We start from the raw sequence: 27,896 nt of genomic DNA, 5'->3' as shown, positions 1-27,896 counted from the left end.
GGGGTGTGAAAGGGTGGATCTGGCAGTATCTGGGGATCATGAAGAGGTTGATGATCATGGGGGTTTCAAGAGGGGTTTTTAGAGAGATGAGCTTGCCCTTGAAGCAGGGGCAAGTGAAGAGAGCAAGGTCAACAGCAGCAGAGATGGCCGTGGAGAGATGCATGTGAATCATGTTAGCAATTATAGCTTTGGGGAAGCTGAGGCATTAACTGATGAGATTGAAGAAGAGTTTCAGCATGTTGGGGAGGTTTTGAGGATCCGAAACGTTCTGCTTAACTTTAAAGAAGAGTCTGACTCTATGTTATTTGAGTCATTGAGGAGGCTCCAGCTGATGGAACTCACTGAGGATCTTCTAGAGGCAACTGAGATTGGAAAGGCTGTCAATCCTCTCCGAAAGCATAGATCAAAGGATATTAGTCAACTCGCACGAACTATTTCCAGCAATCAATATGAGTATTTCTGGAAAGAAATGGTAGATGAGTGGTGCGAGTTGACTAATATCCTTTGATCCATGCTTTCGGAGAGGATTGACAGCCTTTCCAATCTCAGTTGCCTCTAGAAGATCCACAGTGAGTTCCATCAGCTGGAGCCTCCTCAATGACTCAAATAACACAGAGTCAGACTCTTCTTTAAAGTTAAGCTGAACGTTTCGGATCCTCAAAACCTCCCCAACATGCTGAATCTCTTCTTCAATCTCATCAGTTAATGCCTCAGCTTCCCCAAAGCTATAATTGCTAACATGATTCACATGCATCTCTCCACGGCCATCTCTGCTGTTGTTGACCTTGCTCTCTTCACTTGCCCCTGCTTCAAGGGCAAGCCCATCTCTCTAAAAACCCCTCTTGAAACCCCCATGATCATCAACCTCTTCATGATCCCCAGATACTGCCAGATCCACCCTTTCACACCCCCAAAATCGATGGCATGGATGATTATGGAAATCCTCGACAGAGTGGACAATTCAACAGAAACTGTGAAAATGGGATAAAGCCAGCTTTAGACAGTCAAGTTGTAGAAATGAGGAAATCTGAGGCTTCCATTGAGCCATCCATCACTGCCAAGGACAGTAAGAGTCAGCAACCAAGGAAAAATGAGGTTGCTGTGAGGCTAAATAAACCAGAAACTGCTGATAATGGCTCTGTCAGACCCCCAAAATCAACTATGCAGCGAAAAAGCAATATGGAGCCAAAGATGCAGCCAAAAATAGAGAACAATACAATCCCAAAAAACCTCCCATGATTCAGAAAGATAAATCCAAGTTTTCAGATGAAGCTGCAGTCCAAGTAAAGCTAGAGGCCACTAAGAGGAAACTTCATGAGCGTTATCAACAAGTTGAAAATGCTAAGAGGCAGAGGACAATACAAGTTCTGGAAATAAATGGCCTCTAGCTTTACTTGGACTGCAACTTCATCTGAAAACTTGGATTTATCTTTCTGAATCATGGGAGGCTTCTTTGGGATTTTATTGTTCTCTATTTTTGGCTGCATCTTTGGCTCCATATTGCTTTTTCGCTGCATAGTTGATTTTGGGGGTCTGACAGAGCCATTATCAGCAGTTTCTGGTTTATTTAGCCTAACAGCAACCTCATTTTTCCTTGGTTGCTGACTCTTACTGTCCTTGGCAGTGATGGATGGCTCAATGGAAGCCTCAGATTTCCTCTTTTCTACAACTTGACTGTCTAAAGCTGGCTTTCTCCCATTTTCACAGTTTCTGTTGAATTGTCCACTCTGTCGATGATTTCCATAATCATCCATGCCATCGATTTTGGGGGTGTGAAAGGGTGGATCTGGCAGTATCTGGGGATCATGAAGAGGTTGATGATCATGGGGTTTCAAGAGGGGTTTTAAGAGAGATGGGATTTCTCTTGAAGCAAGGGCAAGTGAAGAGAGCAAGGTCAACAGCAGCAGAGATGGCCGTGGAGAGATGCATGTGAATCATGTTAGCAATTATAGCTTTGGGGAAGCTGAGGCATTAACTGATGAGATTGAAGAAGAGTTTCAACATGTTGGGCAGGTTTTGAGGATCCGAAACGTTCTGCTTAACTTTAAAGAAGAGTCTGACTCTGTGTTATTTGAGTCATTGATGAGGCTCTAGCTGATGGAACTCACAGTGGATCCTTCTAGAGGCAACTAAGATTGGAAAGGCTGTCAATCCTCTCCGAAAGCATGGATCAAAGGATATTAGTCAACTCGCACGGACTCTTTCCAGCAATCAATAAGAGTATTGCTGGAAAGAAATGGTAGATGAGTGGTGCGAAATGACTAATTTCCTTTGATCCATGCTTTCGGAGAGGATTGACAGCCTTTCCAATCTCAGTTGCCTCTAGAAGGATCCACAGTGAGTTCCATCAGCTGGAGCCTCCTCAATGACTCAAATAACACAGAGTCGGACTCTTCTTTAAAGTTAAGCAGAACGTTTCGGATCCTCAAAACCTCCCCAACATGCTGAAACTCTTTTTCAATCTCATCAGTTAATGCCTCAGCTTCCCCAAAGCTATAATTGCTAACATGATTCACATGCATATCTCCACGGCCATCTCTGCTGCTGTTGACCTTGCTCCCTTCACTTGCCCCTGCTTCAAGGGCAAGCTCATCTCTCTAAAAACCCCTCTTGAAACCCCCATGATCATCAACCTCTTCATGATCCCCAAATACTTCCAGATCCACCCTTTCACACCCCCAAAATCGATGGCATGGATGATTATGGAAATCCTCGACAGAGTGGACAATTCAACAGAAACTGTGAAAATGGGAGAAAAGCCAGCTTTGGACAGTCAAGTTGTAGAAAGGAGGAAATCTGAGGCTTCCATTGAGCCATCCATCACTGCCAAGGACAGTAAGAGTCAGCAACCAAGGAAAAATGAGGTTGCTGTGAGTAGGGGTGGCAAAAATGAGCCAGCCCGTCGGGTGGCTCGTAACCCGCACAAAACGAGCCGGGTTGGGTTGGCAAAAATGAGTTGTCAGCTCGGTTTAGCTCGACCCGAGCCAACCCGAGCTCAAACGAGCCAGCTCGCGGGTTACTATTTTTTTTTTAATAAAATACAATAAAAAACAGTCACACGCATGAGTCACACGCACGAGTCACACTCATCATCAGACACTCTCACTCTCACTCACCGCTCCCTAGTCACTACCAGCAGCAGTCACCCCACCCCAGGTCCCCCACCCCACCCCACCCACACCGACGGCGGGCGACGACATCCTCTCTTCCGCAACTTGAAGGTTTTTTTTTTCCCCTTTCTTCTTGTTTCACTGATCTTGCATTTTATTAATTTTTTTTTTCCATTTTTATTCCAGATCTTGGCAGCCAGTCAGCCACCGTGCTCCTCTCCACCGACAGCCACCTCTGTGTTTTCACTCAGGTATTCTCTTTTTCTTCTTAGTCTTAACCTTCAAATCTTCCTCTCTCTTTTTTCTTTTGGGGTGATAAAATCAGAGATCTCAGATCAAGATGTATGCTTTTCTGCATTTTAGGGTCTTTTGTTGAATGTTTTACGATTTTGATGATATTCTAATTCCTTTACGTGGAAGAAGGGGAGGGGCCGAGGGGGATGGATTATGCAATCAGTAAGATGTTGTTTTGATTTTTTATTTTTTTAACTTAATAATTAATTTTTTTTACGATTCTGAAGCCTTCTCTTTTGAAAATATAATAAATCTGCTCTCACCAGTAGGCAGTAACCAAGTTTCTTCCCAAACATATTCAGGCTTAGCTATGCTCTAACAGAATAATAAAGAAGATAAAGAAAAAGAAAGCCTTCTAATGGCAATTTCTATAATCCCATTGACTTGTCTTTGTCTCAACCTATGGTTAAATAGAATATTGATTGCATATTGATTGCATAATAAAGCCTGTGATTGCATAATAAAGCCTTATTTTTTGTCATTATCTAGCATATTGATTGCATAGCATACTTGCTTTGGCGTACCTTCCAAATGTCATCAAAAGAAATATAACCCTTAGCAATGTTAAATAGAATCCTGTAGTAATACTGCAATTAATGAAGTTTTATTGTGTTAGATGTTTTCTTTGATTTTTATGATTGACTGGTCATGTTTATATTTTAAGGGAAATATTTTGTACTTGTCTGAAAAAGCTATAATAACTACAAAGAGATTCTGAGAGCTTTGATTTATAAATTTTGTTGTCAAATCAAGAGCTATCAAGTTTGGTTTTATGGCTATCCTTTTTGCCCAAATCCTTACTGTTTTAATTATGGAATAAACCTATCAGTGCTCTAATTTATATGGTGTTGCAACTGTCCTAATAATTCATTTTCTGTTTTAAGACATGTCATTCCATTTCTCCATTGTGTATGTTGTAGCTACTGTCCTAGAAATTAATTTTGTGCATAAGAAAGGCTAAATTGATCGTGTACTAGTGATCTGTGATGCATTATGCTCTGCAGTCTGCATAACCCGTTTTGTTGGTTCATAAATAAATGCTTAGACTACTAAATATATTTTGAATTGCTGACCAATTATACACCAACCCTGCATACCATTAAGTGCTCAAACCTGATGCTTTAAAAGTCTATATGGAAGAACTTTAATTCAGACAAGATTTTAGATATTCTAGTTGTGACTTTGTCACTTGATACTTATGGTTGTCATATGGTTGTTAGCTATAATCTAACTGTTGTATGATCTGTAATTAGGTATTGTTGTGACCGAAATCCCTCTCTACTACTTGGATTGTATCAATGCTGATGAGTTGTTTATATGGTCAGGAACCAAAGAGGAAGACAGATCATTATTGATCCTTCCCTTTACTTATCTTCGACTTCAAGTCTCTGAAATGGCTGATTCAAATAGGTTAATATTCTTCAATTTTTTTAAAATCTGTTTTAGTTTAAATTATCTTTTCCACGCTATAGTAATTTTATATTTAACTTTGATGTAGGGAAAGCTTGGCGATGCTTGAAGAAGGCAATGATGTTGATGCAGAAAGTGATGAATTGGAAGAAGTTGAAGAAGGACCTGCTTTTAAAAAGGCTAGGAAAAGGCAAGCTCGTTGCTGGAAACATTTCACAATAATAAGAGAAAAAGGGAATGAAAAGGCAAGATGCAATGGTTGCAAGACAGAGTACAAGATTGACAGTAAGACTTGTGGTACGTCTACTTTAAACCGTCACATTGATAAATGCACACAAATTAAACATGAATATATTGGTCAAGTCATATTGGACATGCAAGGTAAAATGAAGGCTATAAAAATAGATATGAAGGTAGCACGTGAGATGTATGCTGAAGCTGTTATTGAACATGACCAACCTTTTAACTTTGCTGAGTATAGAAAGTTCAGGCGTTTCCATAATTACTTGAATCCAGATTGGACTGGCATTTCTAGAAATACTCTTAAACAAGATGTTTTAAATTTGCACATGAGAGACAAGCTGAAGCTGAAAAAGATGTTTGGTAGCATTCAAAGTAGGATATGCTTTACTTCAGATTTGTGGACATCTTGTAATACTGAGGGTTATGTTTGCTTAACTGCCCATTTCATTGATGTCAATTGGAAGCTGAATAGTAAAATTATTGCCTTCCGTCATATGCCTCCTCCTCATACTGGATTTGAATTGACTCATAAAATACTTGGTTTGTTAAAGGAATGGGGCATAGAGAAGAAGATTTTTACCATTACTTTGGACAATGCATCTGCAAATGACTCTATGGTTGGTGGTTTGAGAAGCCAATTGAATATGCAAAAATTGTTGTTATGTGATGGGAAATTTTTTCATGTGCGTTGTTCTGCACACATATTGAATTTGATTGTTCAAGATGGAGTAAAAGTTGCAAATGATGCCTTGACTCGGATTAGAGAGAGTGTTAAATATATAAAAGGCACAGAATCAAGAATGATCAAATTTAAGGAGTGCATTGAACAAGTTGGTGGTGAGAAAACTGTAACTGCATTGATAGCAGATGTACCCACTAGATGGAATTCCACTTATGAAATGCTTAATCGTGCTCTCAAATTCAGGCGTGAGTTAGCAATTCTCCAATTGAGTGATAGAAATTACAAGTATTATCCTTCAGAAGAAGAGTGGAATAGGTTGGAAATTCTTTGTCGGTTCTTGCATCCATTTTGTGAGATCACTAATTTGATGTTTGGCACTTCTTATCCTACTTCTAACTTGTATTTTCTACAAGTTTGGAAAATTCAGCGGGTTCTCATTCGTATGAGTAATGATGAAGATGTGGTTGTAAGTAGCATGGCTAATAAGATGATGGATAAGTTTCAAAAATATTGGGAAGATTATAGTGATGTGCTTTCACTAGGAGCTGTTCTTGATCCTCGCATTAAGTTTACTACATTATCTTTTTGTCATAGAAAGATTGATGCTTACACACATGATGACAAGATGGAAAATATAAAGGCAAACGTGTATAAGCTCTTTGAGAATTATGTAAAAATTAATTCATCAACTACCATTGATCAAAGTCAAGATAACACCCACTCTTCAAGTCAAGGGTCAATCGAATCGAGAGGATGGGATGATGAGATATTGGATGTAAGTTCATGTTTAGCAAAAAGCTTTAATTATGTTATATCATATTCATTTTCACGCCTTTATTTATGCATGTACTTACTTACTTAAATTATTATGTTTTTGCACTTCTCAAATATGATAGGAATTGACCTTGCACACTCAACACCAAGCAATAAATGCTGGAAAATCTGAACTTGATGTTTATTTAGAGGAGCCGCCTATAATGGTTATTGACAGCTGGAATAGTTTAGATGCATTGCAATGGTGGAAAGATAATAGTTGTCATTTTCCGAGTCTATCATTAATGGCTCGTGACTTGTTAAGCATTCCTATTACCACTGTGGCATCTGAATCTGCTTTTAGCATTGGATCACGTGTGCTTAACAAATATAGAAATAAGTTGTTGTCAAAGAATGTTGAAGCTTTGATATGTACCCGCAATTGGTTGGCTGGTTTTGTTGCCAATGGTAATTTATTTATTCTCTCTGCAATTAAAATTTCATTTTTCATTTGTCATTGTAACCTTAATTGATTATTTACATTTTATGGTTTGTGTTTTGTAGATGATGATGATGATGAGGATGGTATTTCCCATATATTAGCTTCTTCACGGGGATCTAATGGTCATGAAACTTTTTAGATGATCTAATGATGATGGTGTACTTTTGGATGTTTATATTTTGTTATTGTACTGTATTGGTCATGGGAACTCATAGGACAATTTTTATTTTGTAATGTGTTTGTCAACTGCTATGTTGGGATTTCTTAATTTATTGGTTATGTTTTATTAGTTACTGTATTTACACCATTATCCATTAGGAAATCAATAGTTTTGGCAGTGTTGATAATTTGATAATTATATACAGGAGAACAAACCACAAAAATTAAAATTTTTGAGCCAACTCGCGAGTCAATCCGCGAGCCAACCCGCGAGCCAATATTTCGAGCTAACCAACCCGCGAGCCAACTCCCTGGCACCATTTCGAGCTAACTCGTGAGCTTTTTTTGAGCCAACCCGTGAGCTTTTTTCCGAGCCAACCCGCGAGCTGATTATCGAGCCAACCCGCGAGCCAACCCTAACCCGGCTCGGGTCGAGCCGGGTTGGATTTTCTGGCTCATTTTTTTTTTCGAGCCAACCCGACTCGACCCATTTATTTAGGGTTGAATGCGGGTTAGGCCGGGTCGAGCCGGGTTGGCCCGTTTTGCCAACCCTAGTTGTGAGGCTAAATAAACCAGAAACTGCTGATAATGGCCCTGTCAGACCCCCAAAATCAACTATGCAGCGAAAAAGCAATACGGAGCCAAAGATGCAGCCAAAAATAGAGAACAATACAATCCCAAAGAAGCCTCCTATGATTCAGAAAGATAAATCCAAGTTTTCAGATGAAGTTGCAGTCCAAGTAAAGCTAGAGGCCATTTATTTCTAGAACTTGTATTGTCCTCTGCCTCTTAGCATTTTCAACTTGTTGATAACGCTCATGAAGTTTCCTCTTAGTGGCCTCTAGATTTACTTGGACTGCAGCTTCATCTGAAATATTCGATTTATCTTTCTGAATCATGGGAGGTTTCTTTGGGATTGTATTGTTCTCTATTTTTGGCTGCATCTTTGGCTCCATATTGCTTTTTCAATGCATAGTTGATTTTGGGGTCTGACAGGGCCATTATCAGCAGTTTCTGGTTTATTTAGCCTCACAGCAACCTCATTTTTCCTTGGTTGCTGACTCTTACTGTCCTTGGCAGTGATGGATGGCTCAATGGAAGCCTCAGATTTCCTCCTTTCTACAACTTGACTGTCCAAAGCTGGCTTTCTCCCATTTTCACAGTTTCTGTTGAATTGTCCACTCTGTCGAGGATTTCCATAATCATCCATGCCATCGATTTTGGGGGTGTGAAAGGGTGGATCTGGAAGTATCTGGGGATCATGAAGAGGTTGATGATCATGGGGGTTTCAAGAGGGGTTTTTAGAGAGATGAGCTTGCCCTTGAAGCAGGGGCAAGTGAAGGGAGCAAGGTCAACAGCAGCAGAGATGGCCGTGGAGAGATGCATGTGAATCATGTTAGCAATTATAGCTTTGGGGAAGCTGAGACATTAACTGATGAGATTGAAAAAGAGTTTCAGCATGTTGGGGAGGTTTTGAGGATCCGAAACGTTCTGCTTAACTTTAAAGAAGAGTCCGACTCTGTGTTATTTGAGTCATTGAGGAGGCTCCAGCTGAAGGAACTCACTGTGGATCCTTCTAGAGGCAACTGAGATTGGAAAGGCTGTCAATCCTCTCCGAAAGCATGGATCAAAGGATATTAGTCAACTCGCACGGACTCTTTCCAGCAATCAATAAGAGTATTGCTGGAAAGAAATGGTCGATGAGTGGTGCGAGTTGACTAATATCCTTTGATCCATGCTTTCGGAGAGGATTGACAGTCTTTCCAATCTCAGTTGCCTCTAGAAGGATCCACAGTGAGTTCCTTCAGCTGGAGCCTCCTCAATGACTCAAATAACACAGAGTCGGACTCTTCTTTAAAGTTAAGCAGAACGTTTCGGATCCTCAAAACCTCCCCAACATGCTGAAACTCTTTTTCAATCTCATCAGTTAATGTCTCAGCTTCCCCAAAGCTATAATTGCTAACATGATTCACATGCATCTCTCCACGGCCATCTCTGCTGCTGTTGACCTTGCTCCCTTCACTTGCCCCTGCTTCAAGGGCAAGCTCATCTCTCTAAAAACCCCTCTTGAAACCCCCATGATCATCAACCTCTTCATGATCCCCAGATACTTCCAGATCCACCCTTTCACACCCCCAAAATCGATGGCATGGATGATTATGGAAATCCTCGACAGAGTGGACAATTCAACAGAAACTGTGAAAATGGGAGAAAGCCAGCTTTGGACAGTCAAGTTGTAGAAAGGAGGAAATCTGAGGCTTCCATTGAGCCATCCATCACTGCCAAGGACAGTAAGAGTCAGCAACCAAGGAAAAATAAGGTTGCTGTGAGGCTAAATAAACCAGAAACTGCTGATAATGGCCCTGTCAGACCCCCAAAATCAACTATGCAGCGAAAAAGCAATACGGAGCCAAAGATGCAGCCAAAAATAGAGAACAATACAATCCCAAAGAAGCCTCCTATGATTCAGAAAGATAAATCCAAGTTTTCAGATGAAGTTGCAGTCCAAGTAAAGCTAGAGGCCATTTATTTCTAGAACTTGTATTGTCCTCTGCCTCTTAGCATTTTCAACTTGTTGATAACGCTCATGAAGTTTCCTCTTAGTGGCCTCTAGATTTACTTGGACTGCAGCTTCATCTGAAATATTGGATTTATCTTTCTGAATCATGGGAGGTTTCTTTGGGATTGTATTGTTCTCTATTTTTGGCTGCATCTTTGGCTCCATATTGCTTTTTCGCTGCATAGTTTATTTTGGGGGTCTGACAGGGCCATTATCAGCAGTTTCTGGTTTATTTAGCCTCACAGCAACCTCATTTTTCCTTTGTTGCTGACTCTTACTGTCCTTGGCAGTGATGGATGGCTCAATGGAAGCCTCAGATTTCCTCCTTTCTACAACTTGACTGTCCAAAGCTGGCTTTCTCCCATTTTCACAGTTTCTGTTGAATTGTCCACTCTGTCGAGGATTTCCATAATCATCCATGCCATCGATTTTAGGGGTGTGAAAAGGTGGATCTGGCAGTATCTGGGGATCATGAAGAGGTTGATGATCATGGGGGTTTCAAGAGGGGTTTTAAGAGAGATGGGCTTGCCCTTGAAGCAAGGGCAATTGAAGAGAGTAAGGTCAACAGCAGCAGAGATGGCCGTGGAGAGATGCATGTGAATCATGTTAGCAATTATAGCTTTGGGGAAGCTGAGGCATTAAGTGATGAGATTGAAGAAGAGTTTCAGCATGTTGGGGAGGTTTTGAGGATCCGAAACGTTCTGCTTAACTTTAAAGAAGAGTCTTACTCTGTGTTTTTTGAGTCATTGGGGAGGCTCCAGCTGATGGAACTCACAGTGGATCCTTCTAGAGGCAACTGAGATTGGAAAGGCTGTCAATCCTCTCCGAAAGCATGGATCAAAGGATATTAGTCAACTCGCACGAACTCTTTCCAGCAATCAATAAGAGTATTGCTGGAAAGAAATGGTAGATGAGTGGTGCGAGTTGACTAATATCCTTTGATCCATGCTTTCGGAGAGGATTGACAGTCTTTCCAATCTCAGTTGCCTCTAGAAGATCCACAGTGAGTTCCATCAGCTGGAGCCTCCTCAATGACTCAAATAACACAGAGTCGGACTCTCCTTTAAAGTTAAGCAGAACGTTTCGGATCCTCAAAACCTCCCCAACATGCTGAAACTCTTTTTCAATCTCATCAGTTAATGCCTCAGCTTCCCCAAAGCTATAACTGCTAACATGATTCACATGCATCTCTCCACGGCCATCTCTGCTGCTGTTTACCTTGCTCTCTTCACTTGCCCCTGCTTCAAGTGCAAGCCCATCTCTCTAAAAACCCCTCTTTAAACCCCCATGATCATCAACCTCTTCATGGTCCCCAGATACTGCCAGATCCACCCTTTCACACTCCCAAAATCGATGGCGTGGATGATTATGGAAATCCTCGACAGAGTGGACAATTCAACAGAAACTGTGAAAATGGGAGAAAGCCAGCTTTGGACAGTCAAGTTGTAGAAAGGAGGAAATCTGAGGCTTCCATTGAGCCATCCATCACTGCCAAGGACAGTAAGAGTCAGCAACCAAGGAAAAAGGAGGTTGCTGTGAGGCTAAATAAACCAGAAACTGCTGATAATGGCCCTCTCAGACCCCCAAAATCAACTATGCAGCGAAAAAGCAATATGGAGCCAAAGATGCAGCCAAAAATAGAGAACAATACAATCCCAAAGAAGCCTCCCATGATTCAGAAAGATAAATCCAAGTTTTCAGATGAAGCTGCAGTCCAAGTAAAGCTAGAGGCCACTAAGAGGAAACTTCATGAGCGTTATCAACAAGTTGAAAATGCTAAGAGGCAGAGGACAATACAAGTTCTAGAAATAAATGATCTCCCCAAGCAAGGGGGTGGCCAACGAAATTCACATTTCAAACCTGGGAATCACAATAGGCAGTGGGCCAATGCACGAAGATAGAGGATTTCCAAGCTTTAGCCATTCTGTGAATTGAAGATTGATCCCCTTGACTGTAGAAAATAACCATATCCATTCACCATTCTTACTTGCAATTCCACGCTTCTAGCCCGAAGGGCTCTTGCGCGAGGGGACGTGTTGAGATATATAGTCCCACATTGATTGTGTGGGCAACTAATATGGCCTTTATATAAGGCCTTGGACGCTTTCATTCTTTGAGCTAGCTTTTGGAGTGATGTATCCCAAGGTTCTTTACACAAAATTAGTTGCCATGGCAATCATAGTTATAAAACAGAGATAAAATATCCTAAAAAGTTCTTTAATATTGCATGTTTATTGACCCGCAGTTATAAAATTAATATTCAACCTCATTTATTTATCAATTTAAGCTTACTCACATAATTATCATTATAAACAAATTGAATCCTGTCGTATCAATCCAAATAGGTATTCTTGCAACTTATTAATTGGAATATTATTAAAAAAAGAAAGTGTGGAATCTAATGACATTAGCAAGGTCTTCTTGCAAATAAGTGATGGCTCAATGGATAGGATAAAAAACGCTGCCATAAAATTTCAGATTTGATTACTGAATTGAAAAGCTGAAATAATTCTAATGTTATTTAGTTTTTGAAAAAAATATTTATTATTTTAAAATAATACAAATTTATGTCATTTTAAGTAAAATTATATGTATTAGGGTTTGTTTTTTCTGATGTTACTTTAGATAACTTTATCTAATGTTCATCAAAACAACGTCGTTTTGGGACGGAAATCATGGTATTTTTGTAATTTTAATTTATTTCAGGGTTATAATAGTCTTTATCACTCTAATTTTTTAATTTTTCAACCCCACTTTCTGTTCATATAATGCATACAGCTCTGGTTGCTGGTTGGGCCGATTCGATGGCTCTATATGAATTAGCATTTTTTTGATCCCTCTGACCGTAATAATAAAATTGCATCATTAGTTATCCAAAAATTTGATAAGGGGAGTTTTGATGTTCATATATTCGATTCAACTCAAATAAGACTACGTGAATAATTGATGAACCGATTATATGGAAAAACTGCACGAAATGAGAAGAAAAAACTCATAAATAAATAACGCGTGGCATTAATTATACTTGAATGAGTTTTTTAACTCTTGCTTATCATATTCATTCCAAAAAGGCAAAAACACGTAGGATGGTTCATAATCAATCCGAATACAGTTAGTTATTCGTGGTTGTGGTTTCTTAAGGCGAGGCGAGAGAGTGATTCACACGCTTTGACTTTCATCTCAGTAATAGCTGTTGGATGACAAAGCTTTAGGTCAATGAATCCAACGGTTAAGATTGAACGCAGCCCTTCTTTAAAATGCAACAACGCGTATTACTACAGATTCATAATAAAACATTAAAAACCCTCAACTCAAGCCTGATTAAGAATTAAATTGATTTAAAATATAATAATTAACTAATAGTTTCGAAAAGAGAGAAAACAAAAAAAGAAGAAAAAAGAAGAAAGAAACAGTAGTAGAAGGCACAGACAGAGAAAGTGAGGGCATTGGAGGGAATGAAATGAAACGAAACCCTGAGCGGTTAATTGAATTGAATTGAATTGAATCGAATCAAGGTGCAAAATCTGAGAAGAATCTTGATTCATCATTCATTCATCGAGGTTTGTTCATGATCCATGCCAAAAATGAAGCATCTACTCAGAAAGCTTCACATCGGTGGTGGCGCTGCTACAATCAATCACAATCACATATTGCCTCACGCTGATCCTCTCACACACACTCCTCCTTCTTCTTCTTCCTCTCTTCCCTCGCCGTCTACTCCAACCGTCGTCGTTTCGGATCCGAACCCTGTCGTTGAGTCGGAAAACGACAACGGTAGCACCAACGAGGGTGTCGTTGATTTCAATCTGTTGCAGGAAGAAGAGTTTCAGATGCAGTTGGCTCTGGCAATCAGCGCTTCTGATCCCGATCTCCACGAACTAGCTGAATCTGCACAGATCGATGCCGCCAAACAGATGAGCCTCGGTTATTCTGCTTCTCTCACTGACACCAAAGCCCTTGTTCAGTTTCAATCCCTTCGTTATAGGGTATCTATTTCTTAATTATTATTATTATTCATTGTTTGGGGGTAAAGTTTTTCTATATTGGGAATTTTCATTTTTCCCATGTTCAGTACTCAGTTAGTTCCATCAATGTTCGAATTATACTTTGGGTTTTTTATTTTCTCGTAATTGAATGAGACTGATATTTAAAAAAAAATTAAAAGGATTATATTTATATCTGTTTTGGATGTTCAATTAATTTCGGCATCTTGCTATTTATAGACATTTGACATTGGTAATGATGATGAGTTTTTTTTTTTTTTCCTTATAATTGTCATTGAAATATGGATTGTAAGCAGTTTGTGTTTTATATCTGGCAGAACTACAATGTCATTGCTTATGATGAGAAAGTGATGGATGGATTTTATGATGTTTATGGGATTACCTCCAATTTGATTGAACGAGGAAAGATGCCGTTGTTGGTGGATCTGCAAACTACGCCTGTCTCAGGGAATGTTGATTGTGAAGTGATTTTGGTGAACCGTGTAGTGGATATGGAACTGAATCTGCTGGAGAAAAAAGCATGTGCTTTGTTCAATGAGTGTTCTGTTTCTGAACTAGGACTAATGTTGAGTGGCTTACTTCAGAAACTTGCTGATATTGTTGTTAATAGAATGGGTGGACCAGTTGGTAATGCTGAAAAAATCACCAAAAGGTGGGCTATGAGGAGTCGTGAATTACGAGATTCTTTAAGAACCACTGTCCTTCCCCTTGGCTGTCTCGATGTTGGACTTTCGCGTCACCGAGCCCTACTTTTTAAGGTAAGATTTTCTCAATTTTTTAATTAAGAGATTCGCACATAAAATTTGAACATTTGACAGTTGAGACAACTGCTTCTGTGCAATTTTTAAATGTCATCCAATTATATGTGGAAAACTTTTTTTTCTTATTTTATGTCTTGGAGTTTTGTGGCTCATTTTATTTGTTCTGTTCTACATGTATTGTCATTAAAATGGATCCTCCATATGGTATGATTATATCTTTATGATGCTTATTATATGTTTAACGGCAGAATTCACATTTTATTAAACAAGCAATATACAAAAACTGAAATGCACTTCCTTTATCTCTCTTTAGCAGAAAGCATTTATTTGTATGTCGATGGACCTGAAAGTGGCGAGTGAGTTAGTTAGTTAGTTAGTTAGGGAATTCTTCTAGAATGTTCTTAGAGGATGGGATAAATCGGGAGGAGATGTGTGGAGTGAGGGAGGCATGTAGTGAGTGAATATTGGGGATCTGTTGGAGCCTAGGTTTGTTGGTTCTAAGGGTGAGCTGTGGTCTTTTAGTGAATTGTTCTTGTATTAGTGTTTGTAAAATGAGGCTATGCCTCCATTGATTCAGTAAAATCAGTGTTATAAATTTCGGTTCCATCAATTTGGTATCAGAGTATTTTCGATCCGGAGGTGCTTCTGGTCCAGATTTATGAAGAGATGACAGCCATGGAAGGAATCAGCAATTCAGAGTTCAAGGAAATTTTGAAAAAAATGGTGAAGGTGTTAGATGAGGCAATAGAGAATATGGAGACACGAAGATTTGAAATCAGGAAGAAGAACAATCTTGGACACAATATTCAGTCAGAAAAAAAAATCCAAGAAAACAAAGAAGAAGAAACTGACAAAGATGATGTTGCAGAAGAACTTGCCTAAGAAGAGGAAAAAATTGAAGCAGATAAAGAAAAAAAAAAGAAGGGAAAAAAGAAAAAGAAATAGGGGGACACGCAAAAGACGAAGGAGAAGGAACAAATGGAAATGCAAAAGAAGAAGCGAAAGAAATCGAGAAGGAGAGGAAGAAGAAAAATTAGAAGCAGAATGAGAAGAGGAAATTGGAGAAGAAGAAGAAGAAGATCAAGAGGAAGAAGAGGGAGACAAATAAGGTTCTCACGATTTGCCAAAGGGGTTAGCAAAGATTTCCACGATTTATCCATCAATGGGTGTGATTCAAAACCAGAAACTATAGAAGCAGAGGAGCACCTGCACCTCGTTGAGGATTTGGAAGAGACGATGATGATGGCGCTAAGGGGAGAGGAGAGTGAGAAAGTACTGGGTCAGGTTGGACCAATGATGGGCCGAAGTGAGACCGGATCCGGAACCAACAATAATGGGCAGTTTGGGTGACTTGCTTTAACCAATAGGGATATATGGACTAGGCTGAATAATAATGTGAGGCTAGGGAGAGCCGGCTCAAACATCACGACCCAAAGAGTGGGGACTCAAGCTGATGGACCTATTCTCTCATCAGTTGCAAGTATTGGAAGCAGTAACCCTAATCGTGAACAAGGAGGCAGCCATTAAGGTGTGGGAGTGGCGGTGCAAGGCAGGGCCACCACGGCGACAGCGAATGGCGGCAAAAATGGCCATCGAGGGTTGCTTTTCAGGCAGCTGACTCGAGAAGAGCTGAACGACTGGAGAAAACGCTATTTGTGCTTCAGATGCAAAGCCCCTTTCTCTCCTGACCGTGTCTGCTGAAGTCCACAGCTATGTGTTGCTTCTAGGTGAGAGAGGGTCTATATGCAACAAAGAATGGGACCCAAGTGGAAGTTCTCTCACATTGTTCTCTCACATTATTTGTTCTCTTCCTTCACCTTGAGGACAAGGTGAGTTTTGGAGGGGGAGTATTGATGGGTGGGCCTGAAAGTGGTGAATGAGTTAGTTAGTTAGGGAATTCTACTAGAATATTCTTAGAGGAAGGGATAAAAGAAGAGGGAATGTGTGGAGTGAGGGAGGCATGTATTGAGTGAATATTGGAGAATTGAGGATCTCTTGGAGCCTAGGTTTATTGCTTCTAAGGGTGAGCTGGGGTCTTTTCTGTATTAGTGTTTGTAAAAAGAGGCTATGCCTCTATTGATTCAATAAAATCAATGTCATAAATTTGAGTTCCATCATATGTTACCTTCAATTTTGAAGTTGGTAATGCTCACGCAATTTATTTGATATAAACTAACGCCAATTTCATTCTTCATGTGCTTAGGTACTTGCTGATAGGATTAATATTCCCTGCATGCTAGTAAAAGGGAGCTATTACACAGGAACTGACGATGGGGCTGTGAATTTGATTAAAGCTGATGATGGAAGGTATTTATCTTATGGTGGAATGTCAATTCCCTTTTTTAACATTGCTTTTAAGGGAGTTGAATTCAATGGACACTTTTAATCTGCCTTTGATGTAATTGATGGCGGTTGGTTTGTGTTCTCTTGAGTTAGAAACTCTATATTATACTTCATCATCATAGTGGTCCAGACACCAGAGGCAGGGTTGCCAAAAGCAATTTTATTTCACATTTTCCATTTTGTGTTTCTGATGATTTGGAAAACTGTGCCTCTCCTTTGAGATGTAGAAGTTGGTCCACCTTTATGAAGTTAACAAGTATATAACATTATTAAATGAAGTATAGTATGTTGTGGTGAATGTAATTTAGGCGGTAAGGGAACGGTCTTTTAATTTATTACAGACTGGTGGATAGATCATTGAAGTACATTAATTGCAATTTATACTTATTTCAATGCTCTAATGTCTTTAAGTTGCTCTATTTGATTTCTTTCAAAGAAATTGGACCACAAACAAATTTTTTTACATCTCTTAGCATTATGCTCCTATAATATTTGGTGCATGCTTTTTAATAAAACAAACAGTGCTGGTCTTTGCAGTATGTTGGAACATTTTTGAGTGCTGTTATTAATTTGTTTGTACGGATGCAGTGAATACATTATTGATATGATGGGTGCTCCCGGCATTCTTATTCCTGCTGAGGTACCCAGCAGTCAACTCCAAAACTACGGTTTTGCTGTTAGGGGTTGTGCAGAGATTGTAGGACTACCTAACAACACGCATGCGATGCTTGATGATGCAACTGGTGTGCCGGGAGTCTTGTCTGATTATGGTAGAATTTCAACAATGGGGATGGTCCAGACAGAAGAACTATTAGATATGGGCAGTCAAACAAAACCAGATGAAATAAATTATGTTGATGTGAATGAAACAGCGAGATTTAAACATACAGAGGCATATGAATGCTCATCACATACAGAACCATCACCTGCAGAAATGATGCATGTAAAAGATGTCTCTGAGTATGTTCTCAGTGCAACTAAGCACCCAGAATTTGCTCAAAAACTGCACACTGTTCTAGTAGAGAGTGGAGCATTACCTCCTCCTGATCTATTTTCAGATATGAATCCCCGAGATAGGGGTGTAGATAAAGCAAATGAAATTTTTTTTGTTGATACTGTTCAAGCTGACCCAAATAGGTTGTTACTAAACTATAAGAAGTCTCTCAAGCCCTCTCAAGGGGTGGGCTCTGGGAGCGATACTAGGTTGTGTCAATCTGCTGACCAGTTAGCTGAACAGCGAAAAGAATTTCATACAGATGCCATTAGTTTTTGTAATTCTTCACAGAGTGATAATACAAGGAATTGGTTTGTAACTGTTTCTGATAGAGATGATGGTTTAGAGCAATCTAATGACATTGAATTGGAGAAAGATTCAGCAATTCAAATAAATGAGACAGTCAATGGAGATTGTAACCTATTTGATGGTAAAAGCAAGGAAGTAAACCCAGTACTTGGTGAAGGCACAGAATGGGAAATTCAATGGGAGGATCTTCGTATTGGTGAGCGTATTGGTATTGGTAAGTGTATTCTCTGGCTTTGAATGCAATTTTTTGGATTTAAAGTTACATAAATATACAAGGTTTTACATGTAAAAATATCTTTTAATAAGTTAATTAGCAACTTATGATTAGCTTATAGTTCTTTGCTACTTCCTGTAGAATTGGAATAATAGATGTTGCTATTTGATATAATAGATTTCGAAAATAGAGATCTAGTACAAGCTAGTTGGAAATATGCTGCTTGTCTCTATGATGTAATCTTGCGACTAACCTAGTACAACTGTCCCTGTAGGTTCTTATGGTGAAGTTTATCATGCTGATTGCAATGGCACTGTAAGTCCACTCACTTATGTGTCATCATCTTCAGTAAATCAATTTTCATATTATTTAAAAGTTATTTGAATTACTTAATATTAAAATTTTCAGATAACTACTACATGACTTCATAATTCTGGTTTATGCATGACTTTTTAAATGCATAATAATATTTGTAGTTAATTCTTTCTCAAATTTATCACATATCTTGTTTCATGTCATATTATGACTATATTCTTGTATATTTTAACTTGCATTGTTTTCAATTTCTCAAAATTGAGTCTGTTACCATAAGTAATTTTGTGAAGAAAGAATCCAGAATGTCTGTGAAATGCACACTTCTGTAGAATTTGTAATGCCATGCTCTCGAGGACACACAAGTAATGTTATGTTAACCTAGTCTAAGTGCTCATAAAAGTGATTAAGAAATTGTAAAAATGTGATACTACTTTATGAAGTGAAATTGCTTGCCTCAGCAACTGGTAAATAATCAACTCCTTTTCTGTTAGCCATTGTTGAAATCAAGATCTATCAATATTCAGATTCTTTGGGGACAGAGAGAGTCCAGTATACACCTGATTTGAGATAACTTGGCTTAGTGCAGGTCTTTGAACTTGCTCCTTTCTGTATGGCTGTCTTTAGATATTTTATAAGCGGCTTTTATTAGAAAATGAAATAAGGATGAACATGCACGTTTTTTTTTTTTTTCACCCTTCTACTATGAATCGACCCATGTAGCCATTTTATCTCTTCTGGGTTCTGTCTATGTCATCTTGATTTGGTGTTGGAACTATTGTTGCTTGTGTCCATTTGAAGATCTCTTGGTACAAATTTGATTCAATTATAGAAGTACTAAGTAGTATTTTTCTGTACTGGTTTTGGTAATTTTTGTATGAATGGGCTGCATGACAGGAAGTTGCTGTGAAGAAGTTTCTAAACCAAGATTTCTCTGGTGATGCACTAGCTCAGTTCAAGTCTGAAGTAAGCAACTGTCTGCACATGTATAACGCATTCATATGCACATATAAGATTCATGCCCATACATTGTTTTTTGCAGATTGAGATCATGTTAAGAATGCGGCATCCTAATGTTGTGCTCTTCATGGGAGCAATAACTCGTGCCCCACACTTCTCTATTTTGACAGAGTTTCTTCCAAGGTTAGCCTTTTTTTTATGCTTGAAGTTACATTTGTTGGTAGGGAGACTGTGTGAAGGATGAGAATGATATGGACTTTTCTTTTCGTGATTTTCTTGGATATACTCATTGTTTATGTTTATATGAAGTTTTTTTTTATTGTTTCTGTACCATGGATTTTGTTTTATTGATGTTGTTTTCCAACATATTGCCAACATACAACTTAGGCCCTTACCAAATCAGTTGATTAATTAATTTCTTTATATTACTGTTTTGCTCGTAAAAGTATATTTCTCTCTTTGTATACAGAGGCAGCTTATATAGGCTGTTGCATCGTCCCAATCTTCGACTTGATGAGAAGAGGCGGTTGCGTATGGCTCTTGATGTGGTATGAGTTACAAATACTTATCCTCAATTTTTTCTATTTTGGTGGTAGAAAAAAGGAATTTATTAGAAAGAAAAGAGGTAAAACACTAGGCTGAGTATAAGATATTCTCCAGAACAGAAAAGGTTAGATACAACAAAAACAAATGTAAAGACACAACAATGTAGCAAGGCTGTCCAATCTCTTTCCATGTTAGTGTGAGCGTCCTGCTTGAAAGCCATGAGCTTAATACCAAATATGGCCATAAATATAATTCTATCCCAAAATAAGTTTAGAGGATCCGAGACTTCCTTAAAAATGAGAGCATTGCTCTCTAACAAAATAACTGTATAAACATTGTATTGCCACAAAATCTTAGCCTACTTATTCTTGTCAATACCTTTATACTGAACCATCAAAAAGAGCTCCAAAATCGAGGGTCACCCCATTCTCACCAAGTACCCCAAAAATTATCCTCATTTTTAACTTAATATATTATTTCTCTCTCTCCTTTATTAATGTGAATTTACTATACTCTTATCAGGCTAAGGGAATGAATTACTTGCACACAAGCCATCCTCCCATTGTCCATCGAGATTTAAAGTCTCCAAATCTTCTTGTTGACAAGCATTGGGTTGTTAAGGTATATTTGAATTATTTGTCAGGGGAATTTGCTTCACAAAGCTGAAAATAAAAGGCATATCTATTGATTGCTAGAAGAGAGAAAATCTACAATTATGCTTGCTCGTAAGGAGTTAACTGAAGGAAATAAAAGAAGAGTGGATATGTTTTCTCTCCATCATTAACAAATTTATTCTGCCGAACAAATGTTAAAATTGAAGAAATATCAGTCGATTATAGGTCCAATAAATTGGTGATAGATTTTTACTAATAAACTTGTATATGCAGATTATTTTTATGCACACACTCACTCAACCAACTTATGAAAAATAGTTTGTGAAAGAATAGTAGAAGTTATAGTAATTGTTAAATGATTTCACCACTGAATAATGGGAATAATGTTTCTCTATTGTAGGAGATAAATTATTTATCTCCTACATGCATAAAAAAGTGTGTGAGGTTCATATTTTATTTTTCTCTCTCTTCTCTTCACATGGCCCCACACACTTTTATGTATATATAGGAGATGAAATTGTCTCCTACAACATAAGAAACATTAATCCCCTGAATAATTGATAAGAATGAATGTTGTGTTAATCCTGCGAAATTCTCTATATGTTCCCATTACAATGTGTATCATAAGGCTTTAATGATTTTACAGTAAATGTAGATAATTTATCTGCATTCACTTCAGAAAAAATGAACCCATCATATAAACATGTAACCATTAACTAATCTTGTATTTTGAATTAAGTTTTCTCTCAGAAATGTGTAGTAGACTTCTGTAGGCTATGTTTGGGGCATGTTAAAACCTTTTCAATTAGTGCTTAATATGGCATTAGATTGGTGTCAAACAATAAAGTTTAACATCTTAATACTGATAAATAAAATGTGTCTGACATGGCAAGTACGTTTTTATGTTTGGTATGTCTCCACATTGCAACAAAATGACTCTCTTTAGCTGTTTGTGTCAAAATCATTAAGGAATTGTCAGTAAATTATTTATTCCACTTTTAACTCCTGCAAGTGATAAACATAGAACTTTTTTACATTGATTACCTTTACCATTCATTCCAATTAAAGATTGATGAAAAATAATGCTTTTCTCTTCTTTGCATTGTCATGCCTTCACATTTTTGTGACATTCATCCTTTTTATCTACTATTAAAGGTAGATAAATTATTATTATTGTTATTATTTTCTCTCATTTTTCTTTTCACAGGTCTGTGATTTTGGTATGTCACGGATGAAGCACCATACTTTTTTGTCATCAAAGTCTTGTGCTGGAACGGTAATTCTTTACAGATAAAGATTTTTTAAAATTCCGCTGTTACGCCTTAATTCTTTCTCAGTGATATAGATTACTATTATAGCTGGTTTCTTTGTATGATATATAGATTTTGTGAAAAAAAAAAAAACCTAAATATTTCTTTTGCCTGCAGCCTGAGTGGATGGCACCAGAAGTCTTAAGAAATGAGCCAGCTAATGAGAAGTAAGTTAATTCTGAATTTGTATCTGCTTCATGGAAAGGCGGGTATAAAAGTTCAGGATGTAATAGCTGATATTTGCATGCAGGTGCGATGTTTATAGTTTTGGTGTGATCTTGTGGGAATTGACTACTATAAGAATCCCATGGAAAGGTTTGAACCCAATGCAGGTTGTTGGAGCTGTTGGATTCCAAAATAAACGGCTTGAAATTCCAGAAGATGTTGATCCAGTAGTTGCACAAATAATACGTGATTGCTGGCAAATGTAAGTTCTACTTCTTCACTTACGTTTTCTGATTGTTACTTTATCATCTTGCATTATGAACATTGAAGGACGTTTTGAAATAAGTGTAGCAACCATGTTTGCCATCCCTTTCATGACATTAGAATGTGGATCAGTAGATTCACAATACTTGATGAGCTGGTACTTGAAAGAATCCATATTCTTGATCCTCATTTGATGTTAAAAAAATTGAGGGCAGATTTCCACTTGTACAAACTTGAAGAGCTGGTACTTGAAAGAAGTCATATTCTTGGCACTAATTTTTTATTGGAAGTAGATCATCTCATGTGTGATTTCACATAACTAGGTCATGTGAAAGGTTCTTAATTGTTGATAGAAAATCAACGGTTATTTTTTTCTCATCCTATATTTCAATATTTTTTCTTTTTCATCTCTTTTCACCTTTGATTTGTCTATCATTGGTTATGACCTTAATGAGTATAAACTATAAGAATTAAACCCAATGAGTTTAAAGTATAGGGGCATTATCTTAACAGTAGACAGGAGGGACCAAAACCTAAATGAGTGAAAATATTTGAGCTAAGAATGGATCAATTATTAAATCTTGGGTGGAAGTTTCTTCTACCTATCTCTCTCGGAAATCTATTATTAACCTTATCCCATTCGGAAGGATATTATTTTATAATTATCTACGAGCCTTTTCTATTGATTCCTCCGGATTGATCAAAAACAATTCTTGAATGAGGTATTCAACTCCCCAGTTCGACAAAAGCTCCCATTATATACAATAATTGTATTGTAGCGGGTATAGTTTAGTGGTAAAAGGGCGGGGGTTTCTGAGGAATACAAATAATCTCCGGTTTTTTTCAGATTTGGAGAATTTGAACTGATTGCCCCCCCCCCCCCCCCCCAAAAAAAAAAAAAAGAGAGAAGAAAAAGCAATAAGGATAAGAATCCAAATAGATGAAAACTATAGGATCTAGAATCTTATTTAGAACTTGCACCCCACGAAAAGAAAAGAAAAGAAATAATCTTATTCAAAGCTATATTGGTGCTGCTAGTTCTTTTCTATTTGTTTGATTTTAGTTGGGTTGATTTTGATGCAGGGAGCCACACTTGCGGCCATCATTCTCACAGCTAATGTCTCGTCTCAGTCGTCTTCAAAATCTGGTTCTCCCAAAAACGAGCTCAACAGATTAAATGAAGTTGTCTATAACATAGCTATTGTAATAATATTCGAAGTTGTTCATTGGTTCAAAGAGCCAGAGCAGCTAATTTTTATTTTTCATCTTGACATACTAAGAGAATGCTGAACTGGAAAGGGTCGGTTCATTCAATGTTGGGACTGGACACAACCCGTTCAGAAAAAAGCAAGATCTCCTCCCCAGAATCTGCATAAATGCAGTGGAGGTTTAGTTGGAGTAGGTACAATTGAAGAATCCCCAGAGGGTAGAAAAGAAAGAATCAAACAAAAAGAAAAAAAAAAGTACGAACTTATTCTTTGTCTGTATAGGTCTTATTTGGAATTGTAAACAAGTGATCTCTCAGGTTCTCGTGGAAATGTAAACAGAAACAAAAAAACAGAAACAAAAACCAGAAAAAAAAAAAATGAAAGGCATTTGTGTATCTCCCATTCCTCAATGTGTTTTTTTTTTTACTTATGTGTTATGGTCATTCTCCCTTGAGGGATAATTATCCAAATTGCCAAATCTTTAGTTTTTGAAGTGTAGTTTCAACTTCTTCGTTTCGAAACAGCGTCACTGTTATTCGGTAAATGTTATGTGTACATACAGCATTCCCTATAGTGTACCCCACATTGACGAGATAATCAAGAACGACAAATTTCTTGTTCTGTAGTTTGCACTATCGAAAATGCATTACTTTATATATATATATATATATATATATATATATATATATATATATATATATATATATATATATAATTTAAAAAAATAAGGGGAGAGATAATGGTTTGCATATTTAAAGTGATATACACTTAATGAAACAAAAAAAATTCTTGCTATCAAATTTTGCTTCTTTTCGAAGTACCAAAAATTTCCCCTCATTAACATTAACGATGTGAACAATAAAAAGGGGTAGGATCAAAAAATGGATGGTGGTCATTAGGGGTACCGATGATTTTTTTTTTCTTTATACATTTGAATGTGTACTATTTCAATTATATCGATTGTCACTATTAGTTTCTTGTAATTACATTTTTTTAATAATATTAGTTTAAGTGTTATATATTTTGTTATAATGGGCGAGAGGAATTGTTTTAACCTAAATCACCTAACAATTAATCATGTACGATTCATAACATTTCTTGATCAGATGCTAGTCTTTGAGGAGGCATGTGGTTTTGGAAGTTTTTTCATTACGAGTTTTGGCCTGTTATCAAACAGATGCAAGTCCTCAATTACATGATTTGAATCATTTAAAAGAATAAAAGTGTAAAATGGCGAACGCATAAACATTTCTTGGAGAATTTCTAAATGTTCGATTGTATTATTTAATAATTTAATTTCAATGTAAGATTAAGAACTCTTATCCTCTATCTCATTTGTTAATTTTTGTTGATTTAATAGTTATAATTTATTGAGTTATATAAATTAATTAATTTTTAATAAATTATAGTCATTAAATGAACAGAAAGTGACCACAAATAAAAAATTAGACTTTTTAATCTTACATCGAAGTCAAAATATCCTTCTAAACAGAAATCAACCAACTTAATTGTTTAGATTTAACAATATTTCATTTTATATATTCGTCTTTCGTTGGAAGAGCATAATCCTCTTGACTAGAGGCGAAAGTGGGTCGGGCCAATCTACAGGGGCTTACGGCCTAGCCTATATCAGGTCGGGCTTGGATTATTACATATAGTCAAATAGAACAGACTCGGACTTATAAAGAAGCCTATTTAGAAAATAGGTGATAAGCTTTTTTTTACATGCCGGGCCTATAAGCCTACAAGTCGGCATATATCATATTATTTATTTTAAATAAATAATATTATTCATAGTAGTACCAAATGGTGATAGTTCAGCAGGTGCATGTGAGCTAAGTAGGTGGTGGAAGGACTTAGATTCGTTCCCTCACCAATATTATCGTTGAGAATGGCATAAAATCTGTATCAATCTCTACAGTATCATCAGAATCAACATTTAGTGCTGGATGAAGAGTTATTAATGTCTATCGTTCTAACTTGGTTGAAGATACCATTCAAGCTTTAATATACGGCGAAGATTGGCTACGTAATAAGTAGGAGTGATAAAAAAAGTTGGAGGTGAGAGAAAAAAAATTTATAGGACCCATTTGAAAAATGTGAGTGTAAGAGATAATACTTCTCTTATATAAGATAAGAAAAGTATTACCCTTAAAAGAATTAATGACGGATATTTAAGAATTTTGATAGTTTTTTTGTTATATGAATTTTACTATATTAGCAATTACTTTTACTATTATTATTATTTGTTAGAACTAAAAGAGATAGAATATTATGTCTACTTTTTTATATCTAACTTATTTATTTTTCTTTTAGAGCCGTTTGGTAGATGGATAAATTTTAGATTCTCAAGAAACTCATATTGGGAATCCTAATTACCTACGTTCGGTATAAGGATTTTTAAAAAATTTCTGTAAATAAGATTCCTGGGAATTAAAATTGTGAATAAGAATCCATAAAATAATACCAAGGATTGATATTCTTGGATTTCCACCCAGTGGCAAAATTTTACATAATTTATATAATATAAATAAGGGAGGAGTTATATTTACAACCCAAATAATTTACAAACTCTTACAACCATATCTTAATCATTAATTTCCGTCAATCAACGGTTAAGATTTCCGCAAATCAAATTTATTAATTCACAATAAATGACAATCGTTGATTGACGAAAATCAACAATTAAGATATAGTTGTAAGTATAACCTTTCCCTATAAATAATCATGCTTCAATATTTTGACAACTAAAATACTCTTGAAAATGTTATCAAAAAAAAAAAAATACTCTTGAAAATGGAGTTCTTAGACGAAGTCGCAAGGCCAAGGTTCATGTTTGAGTCAGGAGCACACACACAATCAGATTGCATCACCACAAGCCTACCAAGCCATTCATCTTCGTCACCATTTCTCTCTCTTCCCTTATCTTCGCACTCACTCTCTTCTTCTTCCAATCTAAACCCTTCAAATACATCCTCTTCTGGTTCTCCCTCTCTCTCCTCATCGGTTCATTCGCACCCCTTTCCCTCACCACTGGCAGTGGCGGACTCAGAATTTTTTTTTATGTCTGCACATTTAAGGCGGGGGTTCGGGAGCAGCACCCTCGAAAAAAATTTTTAAAGAAAATTTTAAATGTATTAAAAAATATATAAACAACAAAAGAAAACTTTAACTTAACTTACAAAAAATAATGATCAAAAATCCACTTCTGTTGATGTCTATTTGATCTAAAGTTGACCACTTTTACTTCACAAAAAAAACGTGAAAAATCTCGTACGATTCTCCTCCACTTGATGAAGATTGAATTTCAGGAATCATCGATGTCTATTAAGTTTGGAGCTAATAAGGTTTATGTTTCAAAAAAAGAAGAAGAGACAAAGCAATGTGGTAGGGTTTAAGCTTTAAGCTTTTAGTTATAGGGATTGGTTAGGTTAGGCCTATGTTAGTTAAAATCCCGATTTAAATCTGTGATTTTATGATTTTACGATTTTTTTTTAATCAAAACGATTTCATCAAAATTTCAAACACTTTTACGATTTTATGATTTTTTATCCTCCTTCTAATTTTAGGTAAAATCCCAATTTTAACTACCATCATTGGGCCTATGTTTACTTTTTTTTTTCAATCTTCTTGAATCTTTTTTTTTACTTATCTAAATCACCCACCCCTTTAAAAAAAAATTCTCAAAGTTTTGTGTCTGCATGTGCAGACATAGGCGCTAGTGTTAGTCCGCCACTGACCACTGGCGACATCCATGTCAGCCGTGGCCCCGTTGTCAACTTCCCCAATCAAGAAACCGCAACTGAAGACTATGCCAAGAAACCGCAGCAGCAATCCAAGATGCGTAGATACGATGAAGTTGTCGTTGGCCTGGTGACGGCTACGGTCGTGAACGACGGTGCATATGAGAAGAGGGAAAAAATTGGTAGTGGTTCTGCCCCCATGGCGCTCCTTTTATCGAGAGATTGAACTTGTATAAAAAAAAATACTCTCTCCTCTCTCTTCTCTCCTAAATAGTTGTCAAATTTTTTTTTTATCAGTTTTTTTTTTCCAGCTAGGCTCTACATCCTATCCGCAAGGTTATGTTACTGTTCACTTATCCTAACTACATTTACCATGGACCTTAATCTTTACTTTAATTAATTATGTAGGTCACTTATTGGCTCCATTAGGTTGGTG

At 37.2% G+C, this 27,896-nt stretch overlaps 3 protein-coding genes and 5 pseudogenes across 4 annotated transcripts; 5 read left to right on the top strand and 3 right to left on the bottom strand.

Moving 5' to 3' along the window:
* The first annotated feature begins 4 nt into the window (after positions 1–4).
* On the top strand, positions 5–1,388 carry LOC133316966 (probable mediator of RNA polymerase II transcription subunit 26b; annotated as a pseudogene).
* A 73-nt stretch (positions 1,389–1,461) lies between these two features.
* On the bottom strand, positions 1,462–2,694 carry LOC133316965 (probable mediator of RNA polymerase II transcription subunit 26b; annotated as a pseudogene).
* Positions 2,695–2,702: 8 nt separating this feature from the next.
* On the top strand, positions 2,703–7,133 carry LOC133316964 (zinc finger BED domain-containing protein RICESLEEPER 2-like). The gene is made up of 5 exons (XM_061518761.1): positions 2,703–2,835; positions 4,658–4,814; positions 4,903–6,514; positions 6,636–6,960; positions 7,057–7,133. Exons 1-5 carry the CDS (start codon positions 2,703–2,705, stop codon positions 7,131–7,133), a joined length of 2,304 nt encoding a protein of 767 aa, XP_061374745.1.
* Positions 7,134–7,899: 766 nt separating this feature from the next.
* LOC133316963 (probable mediator of RNA polymerase II transcription subunit 26b) lies at positions 7,900–8,548 on the bottom strand (annotated as a pseudogene).
* Positions 8,549–9,117: 569 nt separating this feature from the next.
* On the top strand, positions 9,118–9,656 carry LOC133316962 (uncharacterized; the record flags this gene model as incomplete). Its single annotated transcript, XM_061518760.1, has 2 exons — positions 9,118–9,156; positions 9,261–9,656. Coding segments are annotated over exons 1-2 (435 nt in total), but the record flags the coding sequence as incomplete, so codon positions are not given.
* Positions 9,657–9,668: 12 nt separating this feature from the next.
* Positions 9,669–10,142, bottom strand: LOC133316961 (probable mediator of RNA polymerase II transcription subunit 26b; annotated as a pseudogene).
* Positions 10,143–10,150: 8 nt separating this feature from the next.
* On the top strand, positions 10,151–11,614 carry LOC133316960 (probable mediator of RNA polymerase II transcription subunit 26b; annotated as a pseudogene).
* A 1,534-nt stretch (positions 11,615–13,148) lies between these two features.
* LOC133316928 (serine/threonine-protein kinase EDR1) lies at positions 13,149–24,112 on the top strand. Of its 2 annotated transcripts, XM_061518723.1 has the most exons (13): positions 13,149–13,699; positions 14,035–14,475; positions 16,682–16,785; positions 17,410–18,338; positions 18,613–18,653; positions 19,548–19,616; positions 19,693–19,793; positions 20,080–20,158; positions 20,679–20,777; positions 21,978–22,046; positions 22,198–22,247; positions 22,331–22,507; positions 23,593–24,112. In XM_061518723.1, exons 1-13 carry the CDS (start codon positions 13,289–13,291, stop codon positions 23,684–23,686), a joined length of 2,664 nt encoding a protein of 887 aa, XP_061374707.1. In that variant the 5' UTR covers positions 13,149–13,288; the 3' UTR covers positions 23,687–24,112. The 2 variants fall into 2 exon arrangements, with proteins under 2 accessions (XP_061374707.1, XP_061374708.1); XM_061518724.1 differs by lacking the exon at positions 20,679–20,777.
* The last annotated feature ends 3,784 nt before the right edge of the window (positions 24,113–27,896 follow it).

Source organism: Gastrolobium bilobum, unplaced genomic scaffold (assembly GCF_033153095.1).
Source record: "Gastrolobium bilobum isolate Gb01-03AN ecotype WA unplaced genomic scaffold, APGP_CSIRO_Gbil_v1 utg15090, whole genome shotgun sequence".
NCBI classification, from domain to species: domain Eukaryota; kingdom Viridiplantae; phylum Streptophyta; class Magnoliopsida; order Fabales; family Fabaceae; genus Gastrolobium; species Gastrolobium bilobum.
This window is presented reverse-complemented; position numbering and strand designations above follow the sequence as displayed.